We start from the raw sequence: 19,836 nt of genomic DNA, 5'->3' as shown, positions 1-19,836 counted from the left end.
AATCTCCTTGCTGGCAAGTATGGTTTGTTATTTGAGTTCATATTACAGCACCCTGAATGGTGTTACTATTGTTCAAAGAATCTGCCTTCTCTAATCCTGTCAGAGTTCAGTACAAAAAAATTCTGTAGTTAAAATAACCATTTGTCTGTACTGTGATCGAAAAAATGTTTAACAATATTTTATTTCCAATTTTGCTTCTTCCTTTTTTTTTTTTTTTTTTACAGCAAACTGTAATTGTCATTATAACTTCTTTCATTTAGCCTCCTTTTATAAATGTTCTGGGAGTCACCTAGATACTTTCACTGATTCCATTTGTGGCTCGCTGAGTCTTTAGGTATGGGCTGGGTCCTTAATCACAACAGTAATTCCAAATCAAAATGCTTCTTGGCTTGTTTCATGATGTTTATACACTAAATTGGTAAGATCAAGTGTGCTAGAAAGGACTGAAACCAGAGAGGGCAGGCTGTTGTCTAGCTCAGCAACAGTTCCTCATCCATAACCTGGGACAGTGAAGCGCAGAGAAGAGAGCACCCAGTGGCTTTTAGTCATTCATTCCTTTCCCCACATCCTGGTTGTGCAAGTCAAGCACATTACTTAACCTATTTGAGTCTACTTCCTCATCAAGAAAATGGGGATATGAACACACCTGGTATGTTTGCTGCAAGGATTAAATAAGATAATATACATAAAATGCCATATTCAATAAGGCATGAACTATGCCTCTTAGTTCTCATCTGTTTCTCTTAACGTAGTCTTCTTGCAATTAACACTGAGTGTTGTTCTTTTAACTATGTCATTAGAGTTCTTCCTAGCTGAACAACTCTGCTACATTTGCTTTCTGGTGGAGCTCTACTTAGCTCACAGTATTTGGGTCTTACCGTGTAAAATGTTTGCTCTCCTCATGAACTTCCATCTCTGAGCTTTTAAATTCATTTAATTCTTTTCTTATGGCGGCCTGCAGAGTAGAAACAAAAACGCTTCAGCATCTTCTGTCTGCTAGAGTACAGCAGTGTATCTGCCATCTAGTCTCTACTGTGCTTAACTCTGGGAGTGACTGCGATCCCCGGAAGGCAACCCAGAGGGAGGGAGGAAGCCAGGTCAACACATTGAGTGAAGCTCTGAGCCTGATGCATATCGCCTTTCCTGACACCCTTCATCTCATAATAAACCTGAAATCTCCAGTTAAATCGAAACACTTGAAGACCTCCAAAGAGATATTGTACTTTTTATAGTTTCCACAGCATGTAAAAGTGCTTTTCCTGTTATAAAAGTGAAATATGGGTAATTACTAAAATATTCCATCCAAACTCCCTCCAACCAAACATAACCACTGTTTAAAAATGTGTTGTATTTCCAGATTTTTGTACTCTGTGATGTAGCAGGGATTTTCTTCTGTTTCAGTTTTGGTGGTGGTGGTGAAGTCATTAGTATAAAGTTTTGGTTGGTACATCTTGGTATTTTGTACCTTAGATATTTAACATTATACGAGAAGTAGAAATTTTGTTATGGTTCCCCCTTCTAGTTAATGTCTTGTACCCTTCAAATAAAGAAAGAGAGACAGACAGACGACAGACACCTTGTCAGCAGGGGTCAGTTTGGTCCAAGGTTTGTCAGCTCGCCGGTCATAATCATGAGCATCTGTTACCTCCACGTATTCATTAAACCTCAGAATCTTCCTGGCAAGTAGTTCAGCCACAGTTGGCCTTTGACTGAGCTGAAAGAAATGGAGGCTCTCAGTTCACTATGCCAGGAGTTAGGCATCAATCATGCATTCAAACTGCCTCTAACTCAGAGCTTCAACCGTTCAGTGCACATCGGAATCAGCTGGGGACCTTTAAATGTGACTGATCCCTGGGTCCATCTTCAGAGATTCCGGGTATCAGGAGATTGTTTGTTTGTTTCTTTAAGCTCCACAGTGCACAGCCAAGACAGAGAACCATTGCTATAAACCAGTATAACCAGTGCTTCTCAAACTTCAACATGCATACAAACCATCCCATTGGGGATGTGGTTAAAGTGTAGATTCTGACTAAGCAGATCTGGGGTGGGGCCTGAGATTCTGCATCTCTTACAAACTCCAGGTGATGCCAATGCTTCTGCTCCGTGGACCACATTTTGGGTAGCAAAAGGGTCAGGGCTACAAATTCATATCTAATACATTAGAAAGTGAATACATTTAATATGAAAGCAGTATCTATTAATGGGTAATATTAAGGGTGAATTTCCTTTCACCATGAATAATGCCCAAGATATCAGATTCTGTAACAAATGATGATTAAAGGTTGAACAATCAGGTAACTTGCTCAATCTGAAGGCATTAAGTCCAGTGATGGCCTCTAGCCACCCCCAATCTATCAAGGATAATTCCTCTGGTCCTGGGGAAGGGGAGAAGTGGGAAAAATCAGGAGGAAAATGCCTAGATTCCTTGCTCTCCTGGGGATTCTTATACATTTTAAGAAATGTCTAGAGAACTCAGACCAACTCCAAGAACCTACAGGAGGTAATCACCAACTATTATGGAGGGAGGGAAAGGAAAAAGGGCTTAATCCCGGAGTTTAAGGGTTAACACAAGTTTGGTACAGAAAAGATTCTACCCTGATTTGGGACCAATGAGAAAATCCTATTTGGTTTTCATACTTTTCAGGTGTTACTAAGGGTCAAGTTCAGTTCCTTCTCTGTTTAGAAAACCACCAGTTTGCCCTGCAAAATTGAATTCTACCCACTCCTCCTGTTACCGCTTCCATACGTCAACAGCTTTTATAGTCTACACCAAAATCCCAGGTCTACCAAATAAAAGGTCAAAACTTGTGCAAACATTTATTGAGCACCTTCTTGTGCCAGGCTTTCTTTAAACAGTAAAAATGGGGAAAAAAAAGTTCTTATAATGCTGTGTTTTCTGTATTTTCATCATGTGTTCTATTTTCACAGCAGTCTATGGCAATTCAAGTCAAATTTATTTCTTTCCAGTCAAATAGGTCATTCAAATACAAGACACACAGTGAGTGGACAGACGGAGACAGTGTACCTTTCTCGTGAGCCGACGTTTAATCTCTCGTTTTTCTGCCTGACGATCAGCTTCATTTTTAGCTACAGTTGACAGCCACAAACAAAGAATATTACTTCAAAATGGCACTCTGCATATCAAACGTTTCAGTAATTACACACAGATATTTCTTTTTTTTTTTTTTGGCCGCACCCCATGACATGTAGGATCTTAGTTCCCTGACCAGGGATTGAACCCAGGCCCCCTACAGTGGAAGCCTGGAGTCTTAACCACTGGACTTCCAGGGAAGTCCCATACACAGATATTTCTTACAGGCTCCAAGTCAGAATAAAATACTTACTTTGGGACTGGTTAATCAAGACAATTTTCTTGTCAACTGGTGTAGTCAAATACTTAAGAGCATGGGTCAGCCAACTATGGTATCAAATCTGGCCAGCTGCCTGTACTTTTCCTGCCCATGAGCTAAGAATGGCCTTTACATTTTTAAATGGTTACATTTTGAATGGTTTGATAAGTACCTACATAATAGCTTCCTTGTGCTCTTTGGCCTGCAAAGTTGAAAATATTTACTATGTGCCCTGGAAGAAAAACTTCGCAGATCTTTGCTCAACAGTAGCCACTAACAATGGAGAATGGAGCTCACACTAGGTTTCACATGATAAGTCTATAAAGGCTCCCACACTTGTAACCCTATGAAGCCTAATCCTCTTCACTGTGGAGGTATTTAAGGACAAATTTCACCCTATAATCGGGAAAAATAAATCTGTACTGGATTAGAATGCTATTTCAGTTAGTCATTTATATAAACAGAAAGCAAATTAAATACATGGTCCTATTTTCTGACTTTGGAGGTATGAAAGCCTTAAGAGATGAAAAAGGCAGAACAACCGCTGCATTTGAGACTTGCTCTGGGTCCCAGCTCTCAGACACTAGGAATAGGAAGGTCCACTCCAAATATACAACCACTACCTTACCTCTCTTAAGGCAGAGAAAAGTTGGGCAGCACACGCTGTCAAAACCTCTCAAATGCCCAAGGTAGGTGCAGGATACTATGAGAAAATTAAAATACAATTTTCTGGAGTATCCCAGTACACTAAACAATATCATAATGATATCTTGTAAAGGAAGCTTGGGGGGAACTATGTTCCTTCAGGGGTAAAAAGTATGAATACTCCTTCCTTGGCTAGAATACTCTCTCCTTGGCCCTTGTTGAAAAATGCTTCTCTTTTCTGTCATGTATATTAAAGTCAGAAACACACAAAGAAAATCTATACGACTTCATTTCCATAGCTGGACTCACGTTGTAGTATGTTTCGTTGTTCTAGTTCTTCTGGTGTCGGTCTTTGACTCAGTCGTCTAAAAAGGAGATAAATAAGAATATTGTCAATGTTAAGTCTCCCGGTCCTGTTTATAAAGATCTGTTTATGAAACACTTTTGAAACACGTTATGAAAAGTGTTTATAAAACACTTTTCACACTGAAAGTGTTAATACAGATATTACAACATAAAAAGGAATTGTACAGGCAAACAGGAGGCCAGGATTCTAGTTCCAGCTTTGATGCCAGCAAGCCCTATCACCACAAAAAAGCTCAGTTAGACCTTGAGTTACTCATGTGTAAAATGAAGATTTGGACTGTTCTGGTGGCAACCAAACAGATTTGCTCCTTCAGCATATGGGTTAACACAGATCCTCAAAGATATTAATAAAAATTCTCATTTAGGAAACCAGAATGAGGACTGAGACTCTGTGTGTGTGTGTGTGTGTGTGTGTGTGTGTAATGCTTCCCATATGACTCTGATGTTCCTCTTTTTATTTTTATTTTATTTATTTTGTTTTATTTTTTTTTGGCTGTGCAGCATGTGGGATCTCACTTCCTCAACCAGGGACTGAACCTGCGCCACCCACATTGGAAGCGTGGAGTCTTAACCACTGGACCGCCAGGGAAGTCCTCTTTTGATTTTGATTTATTTATTTAATAAATTTATTTATTTATTTTTGGCTGTGTTGGGTCTTCGTTGCTGCACGCAGGCTTTTTCTAGTTTCGGCGAGCGGGGTCTACTCTTTGTTGTGGTGCACAGGCTTCTCATTGCAGTGGCTTCTCTTGTTGCAGAGCGTGGGCTCTAGGGTGCGCAGGCTTCAGTAGTTGTGGCACGTGGGCTCAGTAGTTGTGGCACACGGGCTTAGTTGCTCCGTGGCATGTGGGATCTTCCCAGACCAGGGCTCGAACCCGTGTCTCTTGCATTGGGAGGTGGATTCTTCTTCTTTTTTTTTTTTTTTGCGGTACGTGGGCCTCTCACTGTTGTGGCCTCTCCCGCTGCGGAGCACAGGCTCCGGACGCGCAGGCCCAGCGGCCATGGCCCACGGGCCCAGCCGCTCCACGGCATGTGGGATCTTCCCGGACCAGGGCACGAACCCGTGTCCCCTGCATCGGCAGGTGGACTCTCAACCACTGCGCCACCAGGGAAGCCTCTCTTTTGATTTTTAAACCAGTGTTTTAGGAACTACTGGAATTTAAAGTTGTCTCTTTTGGAGTTATATTCTGTAAAACCTATGATTTTAATTTCAGTCCTCTCTGAAATATCTGATGAAGTTTCTCATCTCATTCCCAGTTCTGAGATGTTATTCACCAACGACAACTTGTCATTTCTAGAATCAGAAAGTTCTTCATTTCTTACTTTTAACGTATAGCTCTGACAGTATTTGAACTATGTGCTAGTAACTCTTTAGTTGCATGGAAAACTCCCACCCCCATTTTATATACAATTTACAACTTTATGTATTTCAAAGCGTTTCTTTTTTCAATGTTCATTAAAAAAAACACCACCACAGCTTTACGAAGGTATAAGTGACATACAATAAATTGCATGATTTGATATTTTGACATAGGTATGTCCCTATAAAATCATCACCAGGACTTCCCTGGTGGTGCAGAGGTTAGGAATCTGCCTGTCAATGTAGGGGACACGGGTTTGAGCCCTGGTCTGGGAAGATCCCACATATCGCGGAGCAACTAAGCCCGTGCGCCACAACTACTGAGCCTGAGCTCTAGAGCCTGTGAGCCACAACTATGGAGCCTGTGTGCTACAACTACAGAAGTCCGCGTGCCTAGAGCCCGTGCTCTGCAACAAAGAGAAGCCACAGCAACGAGAAGCCTGCATACCACAATGAAGAGTAGCCCCCGCTCGCCACAACTAGAGAAAGCCTACACGCAGCAATGGTGACCCAAAACAGCAGCCAAAAATAAATAAATGAATAAATATATTTAAAAAAAAAGAGTGCATTAAACGATTTAGCTCCTCAGGGTAAAAATCTTAAAAAAAAAAAATCATCACCACAGTCATGGTAAGGAACATGTCTATCACCCTTGGACTGATTTCCTAGCACTGCTGTAACAAATTACTACAAAGTGAATGGCTTATAACATTCACTTTGTGAGACATTTATTCTCTCACAGCTCTGGAGTCCAGAAGTCCACAATCAAGGTGTTAAAAAGGTTGGTTCCTTCTGAAGGTTCAGAGGGAGAATTTGTCCCATGCCTCTCTCCGAGATTCTGGTGGTTGCCAGCAGTCCTTGGCGTTCTTTAGCTTGTAGATGCATCATTCCAGTATCTGCCTTAGTCACACAGCGTTCTGTGTGTGTGTCTGTGTCTATCCATCCCAATTTCCCTCCTCTTATGAGGACACCAGTCATTGGATTAGAGCCTACCAAATCCAGTATGACCTCATCTTAAGTTGATTATATCTACACAGACCCTCTGTCCAAATAAGGTCACATTCAAAGGTACCAGAGATTAGGATTTATTTTGGAACATACAACTCTACCCACTACAACCTCCCTGACAAAATTTCATTTCCTTTGTAATCTCTATCTCCCTGCCTCCAAGCAAACACTCATCTGCTTTATTTACTCTCAACCACCCTGCCCCGAGGCAGCCACTGATCTGTTTTATGTAACTATAAATTAGTTTTCATTTTCTAAAATTTTATATAAAATCATACAGTATGTACTCTTTTTTTGTCTAGCTTCTTTCACTCAGGATAATTACTGAGATCCACCCAAGTAGTGGCATTATAAATAGTTCATTCCTGTTTACTACTCTGTAGTATTCCATCACAGGACTATGTTCATATTCATCCATTTATGTTTTGATGGACATTTAGGTTGTTTCTATTTTGGGGGACTATTAGAAATAATGGAATGGCTAGATCGTATGTTGTTTGATTTTTTTAAAGAAACTTACAAATTGTTTTCCAATAGTCTATTTTACGCTCCCAGTCTATTTTACCACCACTGTGGGAGAATACAGCTGGGCCTCATCCCCAGCTACTCTTTTTTAAAATTAATTTTTATTTATTTATTTTTGCTGTGTTGGGTTTCCGTTTCTGTGCAAGGCCTTTCTCTAGTTGTGGCAAGCGGGGGCCACTCTTCATCGCAGTGCGCGGGTCTCTCACTATCGCGGCCTCTCTTGTTGCGGAGCACAGGCTCCAGACGCGCAGGCTCAGTAGTTGTGGCTCACGGGCCTAGTTGCTACGTGGCATGTGGGGTCCTCCCAGACAAGGGCTTGAACCCGTGTCCCCTGCATTAGCAGGCAGACTCTCAACCACTGCGCCACCAGGGAAGCCCCAGCAACTCTTAATATTATCAGTCTTTTATTATTTATTTTATTTTATTTTTAAAAATAAATTTATTTGTTTACTTATTTATTTTTGGCTGCGTTGGGTCTTCCTTGCTGTGCGCCGGCTTTCTCTAGTTGTGGCGAGCAGGGGATACTCTTCATTGCAGTGTGCGGGTTTCTTATTGCAGTAGCTTCTCTTGCTGCAGAGCACCGGCTCTAGGTGCGCGGGCTTCGGTAGCTGTGGCACGCAGCTCAAGAGCGCAGGCTCAGTAGTGGTGGCACATGGGCTTAGTTACTGTGCTGCCTGTGGGATCTTCCACATGCCGGGCCCCCTGCATTGGGAGGGCAGAGTCTTACCCACTGGATCAACAGGGAAGTCCTTGCTTCCCCCACCGTTTAAAAAGTGGGTTGTTTCTTACTGAGTTTGGAGAGTTCTTCATATATTCTAGATATAAGACCTTTATCAGATACATGGTTTGCAAATATTTTTCTCCCAGTTTGTGGCTTATTTTTATTTTTTTATTTTTAAACAGTGTCTTTCACAGAACAAAAAATTTTAATTTTGATGAAGTGCAATTTACCAATGTTTTTCTCTTAAGAACCATGCTTTGAGATCATATCTATGAAATCTTTCTTTAACCCATATTCTAGAAATTTTACAGTTTTAGCTCTCATATTTAAGTCTATGATCCATTTTGAGTTAATTTTTTATATGATACACTGAATGAATTGAAGTTATTTTTGTGCCAGGACCATTTGTTGAAAAGACCATCCCTTCTTAATGAAATTGTCTTTGTACCTTTGTCATAAATGAGTTGCACATATATGGGTGGGTCTATTTCTGGGCTCTCTCTTCTGTTCCATTGACTTCTTTGTCTATCCTACCTTTACGTCAATACCATACTGTTTAGGTTACTTTAGCTTTATAATATGTCCTAAAATAAGACAGTGTTAGTCCTCCAGTCCTGTTCTTTTTCACAGTTGCTTTATATTTCCGTAACAATTTTAGAATCAGTTTGTCAATTAAAGCCTACTGGGGGTATTTTGATTGGAACTGCATTAAATCTACTGATGTCTTGATAATACTGAGACTTCTGATCCATGAATATGTTATTTGTCTCCATATATTTAGGTCTTCTTTACTTTCTTCAGCATTATTTTATACTTTTCAGTGCATAGGTCTTACACAATCTTTCATCAGGTTTATCCACAGGTATTTAAAGAGTTTTGATGGTATTGTAAATTGCTATTGTAAATGTTAATCTCTTGTATTTCTACATTTTAATTTTAGACTATTCATTGCTAGTGTCCAACAAGCTCTTCTAAGACGATTATGACCTGGGAAAAAAAACACTCAAAGATGAGCAACTAGCATTGCAATAAAGCCAAAGGAATCTATTATTATTATTATTATTTTTTTTTTTGGCGGTACGCGGGCCTCTCACTGTTGTGGCCTCTCTCGTTGTGGAGCACAGGCTCCGGACGCGCAGGCTCAGCAGCCGTGGCTCATGGGCCCAGCCGCTCCATGGCATGTGGGATCTTCCCGGACCAGGGCACGAACCCGTGTCCCCTGCATCGGCAGGCAGACTCTCAACCACTGCGCCACCAGGGAAGCCCAAGGAATCTATTATTAAAGATCCCCATTCTTGGATGAAATATACAGTGTGGGAATATAGTCAATAATAATGTAATATCTTTGTATGGTGACAGATGGTAACTAGACTTATTGTGGTGATCATTTTGCAATGTATAGAAATATCAAACCACTGTGTTGTGCACCAGGAACTAATATAGTATTGTAGGTCTATTATACTCCAAAAACCAAACAAACAAACTCAGAAAAAGAGATCAGATCTGTGGTTACCAGAGGCAGGGGGTGGACAGGGGGAACTGGATGAAGGTGGTCAAAAGGTACGAACTTCCAGTTATAAAATAAATACATACTAGGGATGTAATGTACAACATGATTAATATAATTAACATGTATGTTATATATCAAAGTTGTTAAAAGAGTAAAGCCTAAGAGTTCTCATCACAAGGAAAATATCTTTTTCTTCCTGTTTCTTTTATTTTGTATCTATAGGAGACGATGGATGTTCATTAAGCTTATTGTGGTCATCATTTCATGATGTATGCAAGTCAAATCATTATGCTCTATACCTTAAACTTATACAGTGCTGTATGTCAAATGTATCTCAATAAAACTAAAAGAAAAAAAAATCCCCATTCTTAACTAATTCCTAATCTTGATGGTCTCTTGCTGACACTCAGAGGGCCACAGTTCTGCATTAAGATTGCCATCAGCAAAGCCAGGTGTCTGAGGTAGGAGAGGAGAATATATTTTAATTAACAGGCATCCTTATTTGTTTTTAAGGAATACACCAGGAGTTCCACTTTCCGAGAGGAACATCTGAGGTGGGCAAACACTTGTCTGTATACCTAGACTCTATGTATAGTGCATATGCAGGAAGCTGGCCTGCATTCAGTCTCTCTATGCTTTTGGTTCCAGCTGACTTGAAAAATATACTAACACGTTGAAAGGAGGCAGTTACATGGAACATGTGAAATAGATACAATGGAAATTATGTGTGTGATTTTTAACTGGGCTGGCACCTCATGGTTGAGCAAGCCAGAAGAGGCTTGCTGTCCTGGGAGCCACCTAAATCCTTAGAAACTTTAAAAAAAAACATACTTATGTTTATCTTATGGTGTAAAGCTGTGAGATCTATCTCATGGTTTAAAGCTCTGAGAGCCATCTAGTTCCTTAATTTCCAAACTCTTAGAAGATACCCATCTGTGTACAATATGTATTTTTAAAAATTATGCTATTTCTAAAATTAAAAAAATAAAGATACCTGCATGCTCCACCACAAAGTACATCTCTAAGACATGTACTGGCATAATCAAATCAAATCAATCTATTCTAAGAAAAGGCCTACCGGATGAGCGTGTTCCCAATCTGGTGCCGTATTTCATTCCACTCCTCTTTGCTTTTTCGAGGCCAAGAATTCACGTTCATTTCAGGTTCACTGGGTCTGTGGTTCAACTTCATTGCCAGTGTGTCTTTCCTCTTCACTTTGTTGGCCAGAGCACCTTTGTACAAGGGAAAGAAAAACATGTAGGAGCTTAAAGCTCAGCCTCACCTGGAGCTAGGTAAGAGTCTGAATAAACAATATCATAATCCCAGCTTTCTAGCTGGCCTCTGATGATCCACCTAACAGAGAGGTGGGGGTAAAGCTGAGGACATCTAAAAATCTTTTTAGCAGATGGCCTCAGACGGGCTAAAAATATCTTTTCCCTTCTACCAGTTCTCTGTCTACATTTTTCTTCTTAATAAGAGTTGCTAGAGGAGGGATGGTCTAAGCAGGGGACAGCCTCTGAATTACAACACAGAGGCATTTGCACTAACACACCTCATAAGGTTCCTACTCTTAAAGCTGCTTTCCACTTTTAGGAATCAGGATTCTATTATTCACAGATGTGTGTACATGAACATGTTTTTTTTCTTTGCCCCATGAACACAGGAAGCTCACTAGGCTGAAGGAGTGCATCATTTTTGTCTTTTCCACAAAGCCCAAATACCAACTTTCCTTTACTCCACATTCTTTAACACCATCAAGGTAAATAATTTTTAAATCAAAACCAAACACATAAAAAACTGATTGACTCAACCTACTGGGCTCCCTCTCACTGGCTTGTTATAACAATGGGAACAGCAGGGACAAGAGTCTTTCACAGAGCCTTCCAAGAGCAGTCAGCCAGACGACTCGATGGGAGAGGGTGCCTGCTTCCATGCATCTTACACTTGCTAAGACCAGCACACAGCTTTATCTGTAAGAGAACTTTCTCCTTCTCTTCCCCTCCCTTCCTTACTATGATGGCTTTCATCTTCATCCTCTTCATCTCGGTATTGAATAGGACCTTCTGAATCAGAGTCACTCTCTTTTCCTTCTTCTTCCTCCTGCAGACACTGCGGTAGTTTAGGAATGACTGAGGTAGATGCTACATCTGCATCGAATGCAATTATGTGGATCTGCTCCTCCTCTTCTTCATCGTCTGGACTAACAAATTAACATAATTACATTTTACGTTTTCCTTTCAGAGACATAAAGAATAACTGATTTGCAAGGCAAACTACTGAATAACCATGAAAAAGTCCATAAATGAAATAATCTATAGTTATTTCCCTTAATTTTTACATTCTTGCTAAGAAACTTTTTAGCAGCTATTAATCTAAAGGGCTCTGGGTTCAAATCCCAGATCTACAACTTATTTACTAGCTTGTTAAGTTATTTAATTTTTCTGTAAATGTGAATGATACCTACCTTGTTGGTTTGTTCTGAGAATGAAATAGACAAATTCTAGAATGCACTAGTGTCTTGCACATAGGGCCCTGATGATCAATACATAAAATGCAAGTTTGCCTTGGTCTGATTGAATGAGAAGATCACACAGCACCTAACACAGTACTTGGCTCATGGAAGATACTCAATAAAAATACTTAACCCATTTCCTAAACCAAGGAAGCAAAGAGAAGCACGGATGAAAACTAACTTCTTTGCTTTACACTCTGGAGGCATAAAACTATGACTTAGTCTACTTCAAATTCCTAAACTGTCTCAAAATAAATAATGCAAAATAAATAATACCAGGAAGTACAAAAGATTATGGCAAAAAAACCAAAAAGTAGGATACTGCAACAACTCTATAACAATTCTTTTAGTTATTAGTAAGACAGATTTCCAACTTGCCAAGAAGTGTTAATCTTCAGTCACAATTTGTCTGAATTTTAAAAAGACAGACAAAATAGGTATAAGTACCAATGCTACTGTGAACAGATTGAGTGTTTGGGGACAGATGAGGGAGAGAAAAGATGAGCAGTTTCAGTCTGTGGGGCTGGAATACTGAGCTATCTTTCAGAGCTCCCTTCTTTTTCTCTAGGCTTCTCTCTGTCTCTCTCTACCAGGTTCTGTGCCAGGCACTAGAGCTTTCAGATTTGTCTAATTTCATTCTCGCAAGCCTGTGAGGTAGGTATTATTTCTGTTTACAGGTTAGACAACTGAAGAGCAGGAAGATTAAGTAACATACACTACTGCACGCTAGTAAATCAGAGGCAGAGCTGGGATTTGAACCCAGAGCCATCTTACTCCAAGGTCAATGTTCATAAGCACCATGTTACACTGCTTCCCGTATATCATATAAAAATACATAGTGATTTTAATTTTCAAGTACAGAAGTTTGTAATTTTTGTATCAACATGGAAATTTCTGCCATGGAAACAATGTTATAGAAATCAGGAGAGTAAAAGTTCAAATTCAAGAACATGTCCTATTTGTTGAGTAGTATTCTTAATTTAAATTTATTCACATTTTCTCTCTATAAGTAATTTTTTCCAAGAAGGACTAGCTACAGTAAAGAGGGAACAAGAAGCAAGCTTTAAAGGCACTCACACTTTCAGCATTTCAATAGTGACGGGAAGTGACCTGGTCCGACCCAGGGTACTGCTGTCCTCAGAAAAGTTGTCACTGTTCTCGAAGAGCAATGAATGAGCTCTATGAGAGCCTTCCAAGGGAGGAGTCATGGGGAGTGGGCTGGCCAGGGCCTGCTGGATTCGGATATGCAGTGGGACTTGGGGCAGCCTAGAGGGTACATGGGGCTCCCCAAAGCTGTGGTCCAACATCCTCTTGGGTACTTCCCTTTTCTGACTTTCCTGCTGGGGAACCTCCTGGGGTAGGTCTAAGGAAGGTGGAAACTCATTTTCTGGCACAACTTGAAAAGTCTTAGCAGGGAATGGAGGGGACCGAGGGGGTTCTGGAGGTATATGAGTAGGCAGTGGGGGGGATGGGGCGGTAGGGGGGATCATCAGCAGGGGTTCGGAGCCCACAGAGCATGTGCTCTTCTCTTTCTGATCACTTGGTGCTTTTGTGGTGGTGGCAGTGGCAGCAGCAGACTCTGAGGTGGGTACCAAAGTTGATGGAATGCCTCTCTTAGGTGGTAAAGGTGGGGACAGCTTTGATAACAACGTACCACTGTTTATTGCTTGGGATAGTTCAGCTGGAAAAGAGAAAGCAACACCGCAGTTTAAGATGGCTTTACACTGCTTTGAGGGGCCAGTCCAGGGCCTAGAATTAGAGCTCAGCTCAGTCTTAATCTTTTGGGCAAATTATACCATTTCATGGCTTTGCCATTCCCTAGCTATCTAATCCTGAAACAAAATTAATATTTAAATATATAGAAGCCCTAATAAATGTACAGAGGTGTAGGAAGACCACTACCTTAATATTTTGATGAGACACTTCTTACTTCTTTACTATGATAATAGACATGACAATTTTTTATGACTTGATCTTGGTGTAGATAAAGTTAATATGAAAAAAAACAAAAAAAATATGGCTAGTAAATTCTTTTGTCTAACAGTACTCCATTAAAAAATTTAAACATGCAGATTGAAACAAAAAAACAAACACTATCAGGCATTGTTACCATATACTGATAAATAATGATATCTAGACATCAGAGTACTTTATTATTAAATTATCAATGATATCTTGGATTTTTATAGCAAACGCAGAGGCCTTTGAAGAAAGCAAGGTGCTTTTCTATCCTTGACTTCATATTCTTCTTATACAAGAGATCATCTTTACCATTTTACAGAAGCAAAAACTGAGGCCACAGAAGTTACGTGAATTGCCCAAGATCATACTACAAACTGGTAAGGACTCAGCTAGTTCCCGGGACTCATTATGAGGCTCCATCATCTGGATCCCACTGACTTTGTTTCTTATTAGTGTCCACACCTCTTCTTGTCCCTTATGTCCAATCTGTCATCTCCACTCTTCACTACCCTATGGGCTCCTTGACAACAGGGCACCCCTTGTCTCTATCAGCATATTCACAGGGTGGGGCACAGTGCCTGGCACGTAGTGGGTCCTCAATACATGTTTACTAGATGAGAGGCCCCTACCCTGTATCATGACAGTATATATCCCTATGTGATCCCCCAAAGCCCACAACGTCTCAGGTGTTGATTCCACAAAGTCCCTTTGGAGAGCTCCAAATGGCTTTTAAGAAGTGGATCGGGCTTCCCTGGTGGCGCAGTGGTTGAGAGTCCACCTGCCGATGCAGGGGACACGGGTTCGTGCCCCGGTCTGGGAAGATCCCGCATGCCGCGGAGAGGCTGGGCCCGTGAGCCATGGCCGCTGAGCCTGCGCGTCCGGAGCCTCTGCTCCGCAACGGGAGAGGCCGCTACAGTGAGAGGCCCGCATACCGCAAAAAAAAAAAAAAAAAAAAAAAAAAAAAAAAAAAAAGAAGTGGATCAACACATCACAAAAGGTCAACCTTGCAAAATAATTAAATAGTAGTTCTCTCGGTTACCAACCTCCAACCCTCTACCCAAACCCCTCACTTGTTTTCAAAGGTTTTATATGTCTTACCTAGAGAGCAACACTTCAAGTTTCCCTAAATTAAAAATTTAACTGCACTAAATCCCATTCCATTGGCAGCATTCAAAGTAAAAGTCTAGCTAATCTGATAATGCTTTAATGTCACTCTTCATAAGTAAAATTTTAAAAGGTCCTTCTAGAAAAATACTGCATACACATATAAAAAAGGATTCGAAAAAAGTGAATTTCAGGATCAATAAAAGGTATTTTTTGGTAGACTGGATTTTTGCTGTCTGTCTAAAAACAGTGGTTAGCTATTCCATCTACAACAAAACCCACCCCTGACAAGACCAAATTTGAGTATTTTAACATTTGAATTGATAAAGTAAATTACCTTTGGTAATTTATGGAAAACATATACTTGAAAAGTAAAGGAAATGACCTCTGGTACACATACCCTCTGGTACAAATACCCAATGGCATTTGGCTGTAGTTCCGTGGGAAAGATGCCAAAATGTTCATTGGAGGGGTTACAAATTCCCTTCATCTGTTCAGTTATTTATGGTGGTCCTTCCTTAGTCCCGACACTACTAATTAGTCCTAATACTATTATGCCCGTTAGTAGACATAGCAATGTCTAAACATTGGTTTCCAAATGTTTGGGTTTCATGGACCAATACTATTAAAAAGATTCTCAACCAATCTCAGGTTGTCAATTTTTATTATTTTCAACTAAGGCTTCTTTTTTTTTTTGGCCGTGCTGCGTGGCTTGTGGGATCTTAGTTCTCAGCCAGGGATTGAACCCAGGTTCCCAGCAGTGGAAACATGGCACCCTAACCACTGGACTGCCAGTGAATTCCCTCAACTAAGGCTTGATATTCAGTAAACCACTTACGAACATAACCCCTTCATGGAAGAAATGGTCTTTTAACACCAAAGAATTAGGAAGGTCCATAATTTCAGAATAAAGGATAGTCCTTTTATTTATTTATTTTTTGGGGGCTATGTGGGATCTCAGTTCCTCGACCAGGGATTAAACCCAGGCCACGGCAGTGAAAGCTCGGAATCCTAACTACTAGGCCAGCAGGGAACTCCCTAAAGGATAGTTCTTTAAATCAAGTCTACTTAACCTTAATAAAAACTCTGTGAACTATCCTATTTTTCTCTTTCTGCCGAGGACCACTTGTGGACTGATGTTGGTCCCTCAGTCACAGGGCCTATTGCTTTGGGCTATTCATCTGAGGCCAAGAGTGGCCTCCGCAGTTTAGCCCAGGATACAGTACACATATTATCATTTTTTAATATTGTCTTACCCTGAAAAGGGTGGAGTACTACTGGTTTAGAGCAGTGGTTCTCGATGTGTGGTCCCCATATACAGAGCATCAGCATCATCTGGGAACTCATCAGAAATGCAAATTCTCAGGCACTACCCCAGACTTACTGAATTGGAAACTCTAAGGGCAGAGCCCAGCACTCTGTGTTTTAACAAGCCCTCCAGGTGACCATGATGAGAACCCCTGTTTAGACAACAGGTTGAGAACACAAGTATACAGGACAGAGGTCTGTACTCCAGAGTTGAAAAGGTTGTGTTTGGTTTCTATCTTTCACTAACTGCAACCTGAGTCAATCACAACTTCTTCACATTCTTATTGCCCTAACTATATAATAGATAAAATAGATAAAACTTCACAAGGTTTTGAAAATAAGTATATGAAAGCTCCTCAGTCCTCAGAGATAAGTCAACACAGCACTATCCATCCAAGGTAGTGATAATAATAATAATAACCTTCATCCTGTTTTTATCAAGCTCCTCCAACCTGCTATAGTCACAATGAATTCTAAGCCTGTTTTTCAAGGTTCTAGTCACTCCACACAATTTGGTTAATTAGCCATTTGATGAGCACACTTTTTGTTTCTCCAATCATTAACAAAAACTTTAAGCAGTACTAAGCCTAATATCATTTTTCTTGAAAAACTACCTTTTTTCCTCTCCTCCCTTTCTTAAAATTCCTCTAAATTTATATAAGGAAAACTGACCTAAATATACTATAATATATTCAGGTAAATATAAAAAAATTACTAAACCAATAAAAAGTTACTGGTTATCTTCCCTGCTTTCATTCTTCCACCACTTATTTTATTAAAAGTAGCATTCTTAACTCTCCTGAGACAAAACATGATTTTATCAGGATAATTTAAATACCTTTGCAGTTCCCCATGAATGTACTATGCCAGACACTGAATCGCAAGTTACACTGGCACCTATACAATCATCTTTTTATCTACTGGATTTATGCTGAAGGAAGGCATTGGCAGTTTAAAGTAGGTTAAAGAAAAAACCCTTTTCTCCAAGCAGATCAAACCCATTGTGGTCTTCACACGTACAGTCCCCCAACTACAAACAGTAGTTCAGAAACATTGTTTTAGGAAAATAAATATTAATCCCCCAAAACTTGAACCTAATTTTAGTGATATTTAACCCCACTGTTTCCATTTATAGCCATCTGCCTCATTTTCAAGGCTTTTTTCTATATTGAGGGCATTCATAAGGACAAGCTATGGAGAACTCTCTCACAGACCAAATCAATATTGTACCAGTTATCCAATAAAACAACTGTCTTGGGCTTCCCTGGTGGCGCAGTGGTTGAGAGTCCGCCTGCCGATGCAGGGGACACGGGTTCGTGCCCCGGTCCGGGAAGATCCCACATGCCGCGGAGCGGCTGGGCCCGTGAGCCATGGCCGCTGGGCCTGCGCGTCTGGAGCCTGTGCTCCGCAACGGGAAAGGCCACAACAGTGAGAGGCCCGCGTACCGCAAAAAAACCCAAAAAAACCCAAACAGCTGTCTAAAACCAAACCAAACCCCAAACAATGGAAATCTAAAGACTTACTTACCAATGACAGGGTTGCTATTTCTGTGAGCTGGTTTAGGGGGAGGGATAGGGGGCTGCTTGGCAGGAACTGTATGAGTGAGGCTCGGGGTAGCAGTAGTGTTAGTGCTGGCAGAAGAAGCAGGCAGAGTCCTGGGTGCTTGGGAAGGGGGGACAGAGGAATTAACAGTTTTTGCTGGGTTTGTGGCAGCCGTGGTGGCAGCGGGTGCTGTGGTGATGGCAGTGGTGGGCGTGGAGGAGAGTGGTCTTGCTGTGCTGCCAGAGGAAGTGGCATCCTTTGCTTGCCCTTCATTTGCTTCGTGAGAAGAGGCCAAGTGTCTTTTAGGGGGAAGTAAAGGCTGTTTGGGTACACTCTCAGGAATGGACTCTGCTTCAGAATTAGGCTGGTTTCCAGTTGAGCCTGTGTAATAACAGATATGATTTAAAAGGAAAGAGTTACAAGACAGACTGAAAAAGCTAACACACTCATAGCTTACGGTCAATTCCATCCATTATTTAATGTATAGATGGGTTTACGGACAAAGTTTCCCAACCTCAACGTACTTAAGGTATATGACACTTTCTCAATCATAAGACAGACTTGTTATGGTAGTGATTCTTCACACAAGAGCCAGGCAACTGGACACAGAGTCCCTTGGGTGGAGGAGGAGGAATGTGTAGCTTGAAAAAGTCCTACAGTTATCTGATATTTAACATCCTCTTCCATCCTTGAGAATCACACATTTAGGTATTTTGTGAATACAAGAATGAGGGGAGAAATTGTACTTAAAGTGGCAACTAGGTGAGGAACTGCTAGAGGAGAACAGAAGTCCCTCTGGATTTTATTTCTCCCCTGGCTCTTGTAACCCCCCGAAGTAAATTAGAATGACTGATCCATGGCTCTTAAACTAAAAAATTCAGAGTTGGGCTTCCCTGGTGGCGCAGTGGTTGAGAGTCCGCCTGCCGATGCAGGGGACACGGGTTTGTGCCCCAGTCCGGGAGGATCCCATGTGCCGCAGAGTGGCTGGGCCCGTGAGCCAAGCCTGCTGGGCCTGCGCGTCCGGAGCCTGTGCTCCACAAAGGGAGGGGCCCCAGCAGTGAGAGGCCCGCGAACTGCAAAAAATTCAGAGTTAATTACCTAGTCGCTTCTTTGGGTCCTCTTCTGGAATAGGCTTCTTAAGACTTGCTATTCTTCTTGGCTCTTCCTCTACTTGGACTGGACTAGAAGATCTGGCACTCCCTATGGGGGTGGTATGGCCATTCTTTAACGTGGCATGGCTCAACTTCCCTGGATCCTCACCACCTGCAAGGTCCAAAAGAAAGAGCAAACTGATGGACTGGTGTGGTCAGGTAGGGAGAAGAGTTGGCAATTTCTAACCTTTCTTATCCCCTTTATCCAACCCTCTTCCTGTTTTAGCTTATTCTTTAGAGTTTATAGTAGTAATGAAAATAAGTAGTTCTTTTTCCAATAAACATTTGATTGTCTATTATGTGCCGGCTGCTTTGCTACATGAATAAGACAGATTTATTTCACACGAATAATTACAATGCTAAATGTTAAGAGCTATTATGAGTGATGTGCTATGGTACAAATGAAGAAACAATTTTCTTGGGGGTGGGAATGGGGTTAGAAAAGCTTCACAGAAAGTCGTAGCTAAACTGAGTCTTAAAGGAGGAGTAGGAGCCTGCCACTCGATGACAAGATGAGCAAAGACCATGTAGGAAGAAGAAATAGCATGTATGAAGGTGTGAAATTATTCGACATGTTTGGGAACTGACAATTAGTTTGTCCTGGCAGGAGAACAGATGCACATAAGAAAAAGTTAATAGGAATGGAAAGGCAAGCAAAAGCCAGCCTATGAAGGGTGCCAAGCACCATGTAAAAGAGCCTGGACTGAATCCTGTAGGAAACAGGAAGCCAAAGAATTAAAGTAGAGAGAGATATGATCTGCTCTGTCTTTTAGAA

The 19,836-nt window shown here is 41.0% G+C and overlaps 1 protein-coding gene across 11 annotated transcripts in view; it reads right to left on the bottom strand.

The window, feature by feature from the left end:
* PHACTR4 (phosphatase and actin regulator 4) overlaps window positions 1–19,836 on the bottom strand; it is a 118,043-nt gene that overhangs the window by 4,651 nt on the left and 93,556 nt on the right. For all 11 annotated transcript variants that reach the window (XM_079903667.1, XM_079903670.1, XM_079903674.1 and 8 more), the window contains 9 exons: window positions 19,009–19,173; window positions 17,896–18,291; window positions 13,072–13,675; window positions 11,495–11,682; window positions 10,561–10,714; window positions 4,305–4,360; window positions 3,026–3,087; window positions 1,577–1,714; window positions 879–955 (listed from right to left, as the gene is read on the bottom strand). In XM_079903667.1, coding sequence (XP_079759793.1) covers window positions 879–955; window positions 1,577–1,714; window positions 3,026–3,087; window positions 4,305–4,360; window positions 10,561–10,714; window positions 11,495–11,682; window positions 13,072–13,675; window positions 17,896–18,291; window positions 19,009–19,173 — 1,840 coding nt within the window. The remainder of the gene's footprint in view (window positions 1–878; window positions 956–1,576; window positions 1,715–3,025; window positions 3,088–4,304; window positions 4,361–10,560; window positions 10,715–11,494; window positions 11,683–13,071; window positions 13,676–17,895; window positions 18,292–19,008; window positions 19,174–19,836) is intronic.

Source organism: Stenella coeruleoalba, assembly GCF_951394435.1.
Source record: "Stenella coeruleoalba genome assembly, chromosome: 1".
Lineage (NCBI taxonomy): Eukaryota > Metazoa > Chordata > Mammalia > Artiodactyla > Delphinidae > Stenella > Stenella coeruleoalba.
The sequence above is the reverse complement of the archived record's forward strand: the minus strand, read 5'-3'. Positions and strand labels throughout refer to the sequence as shown.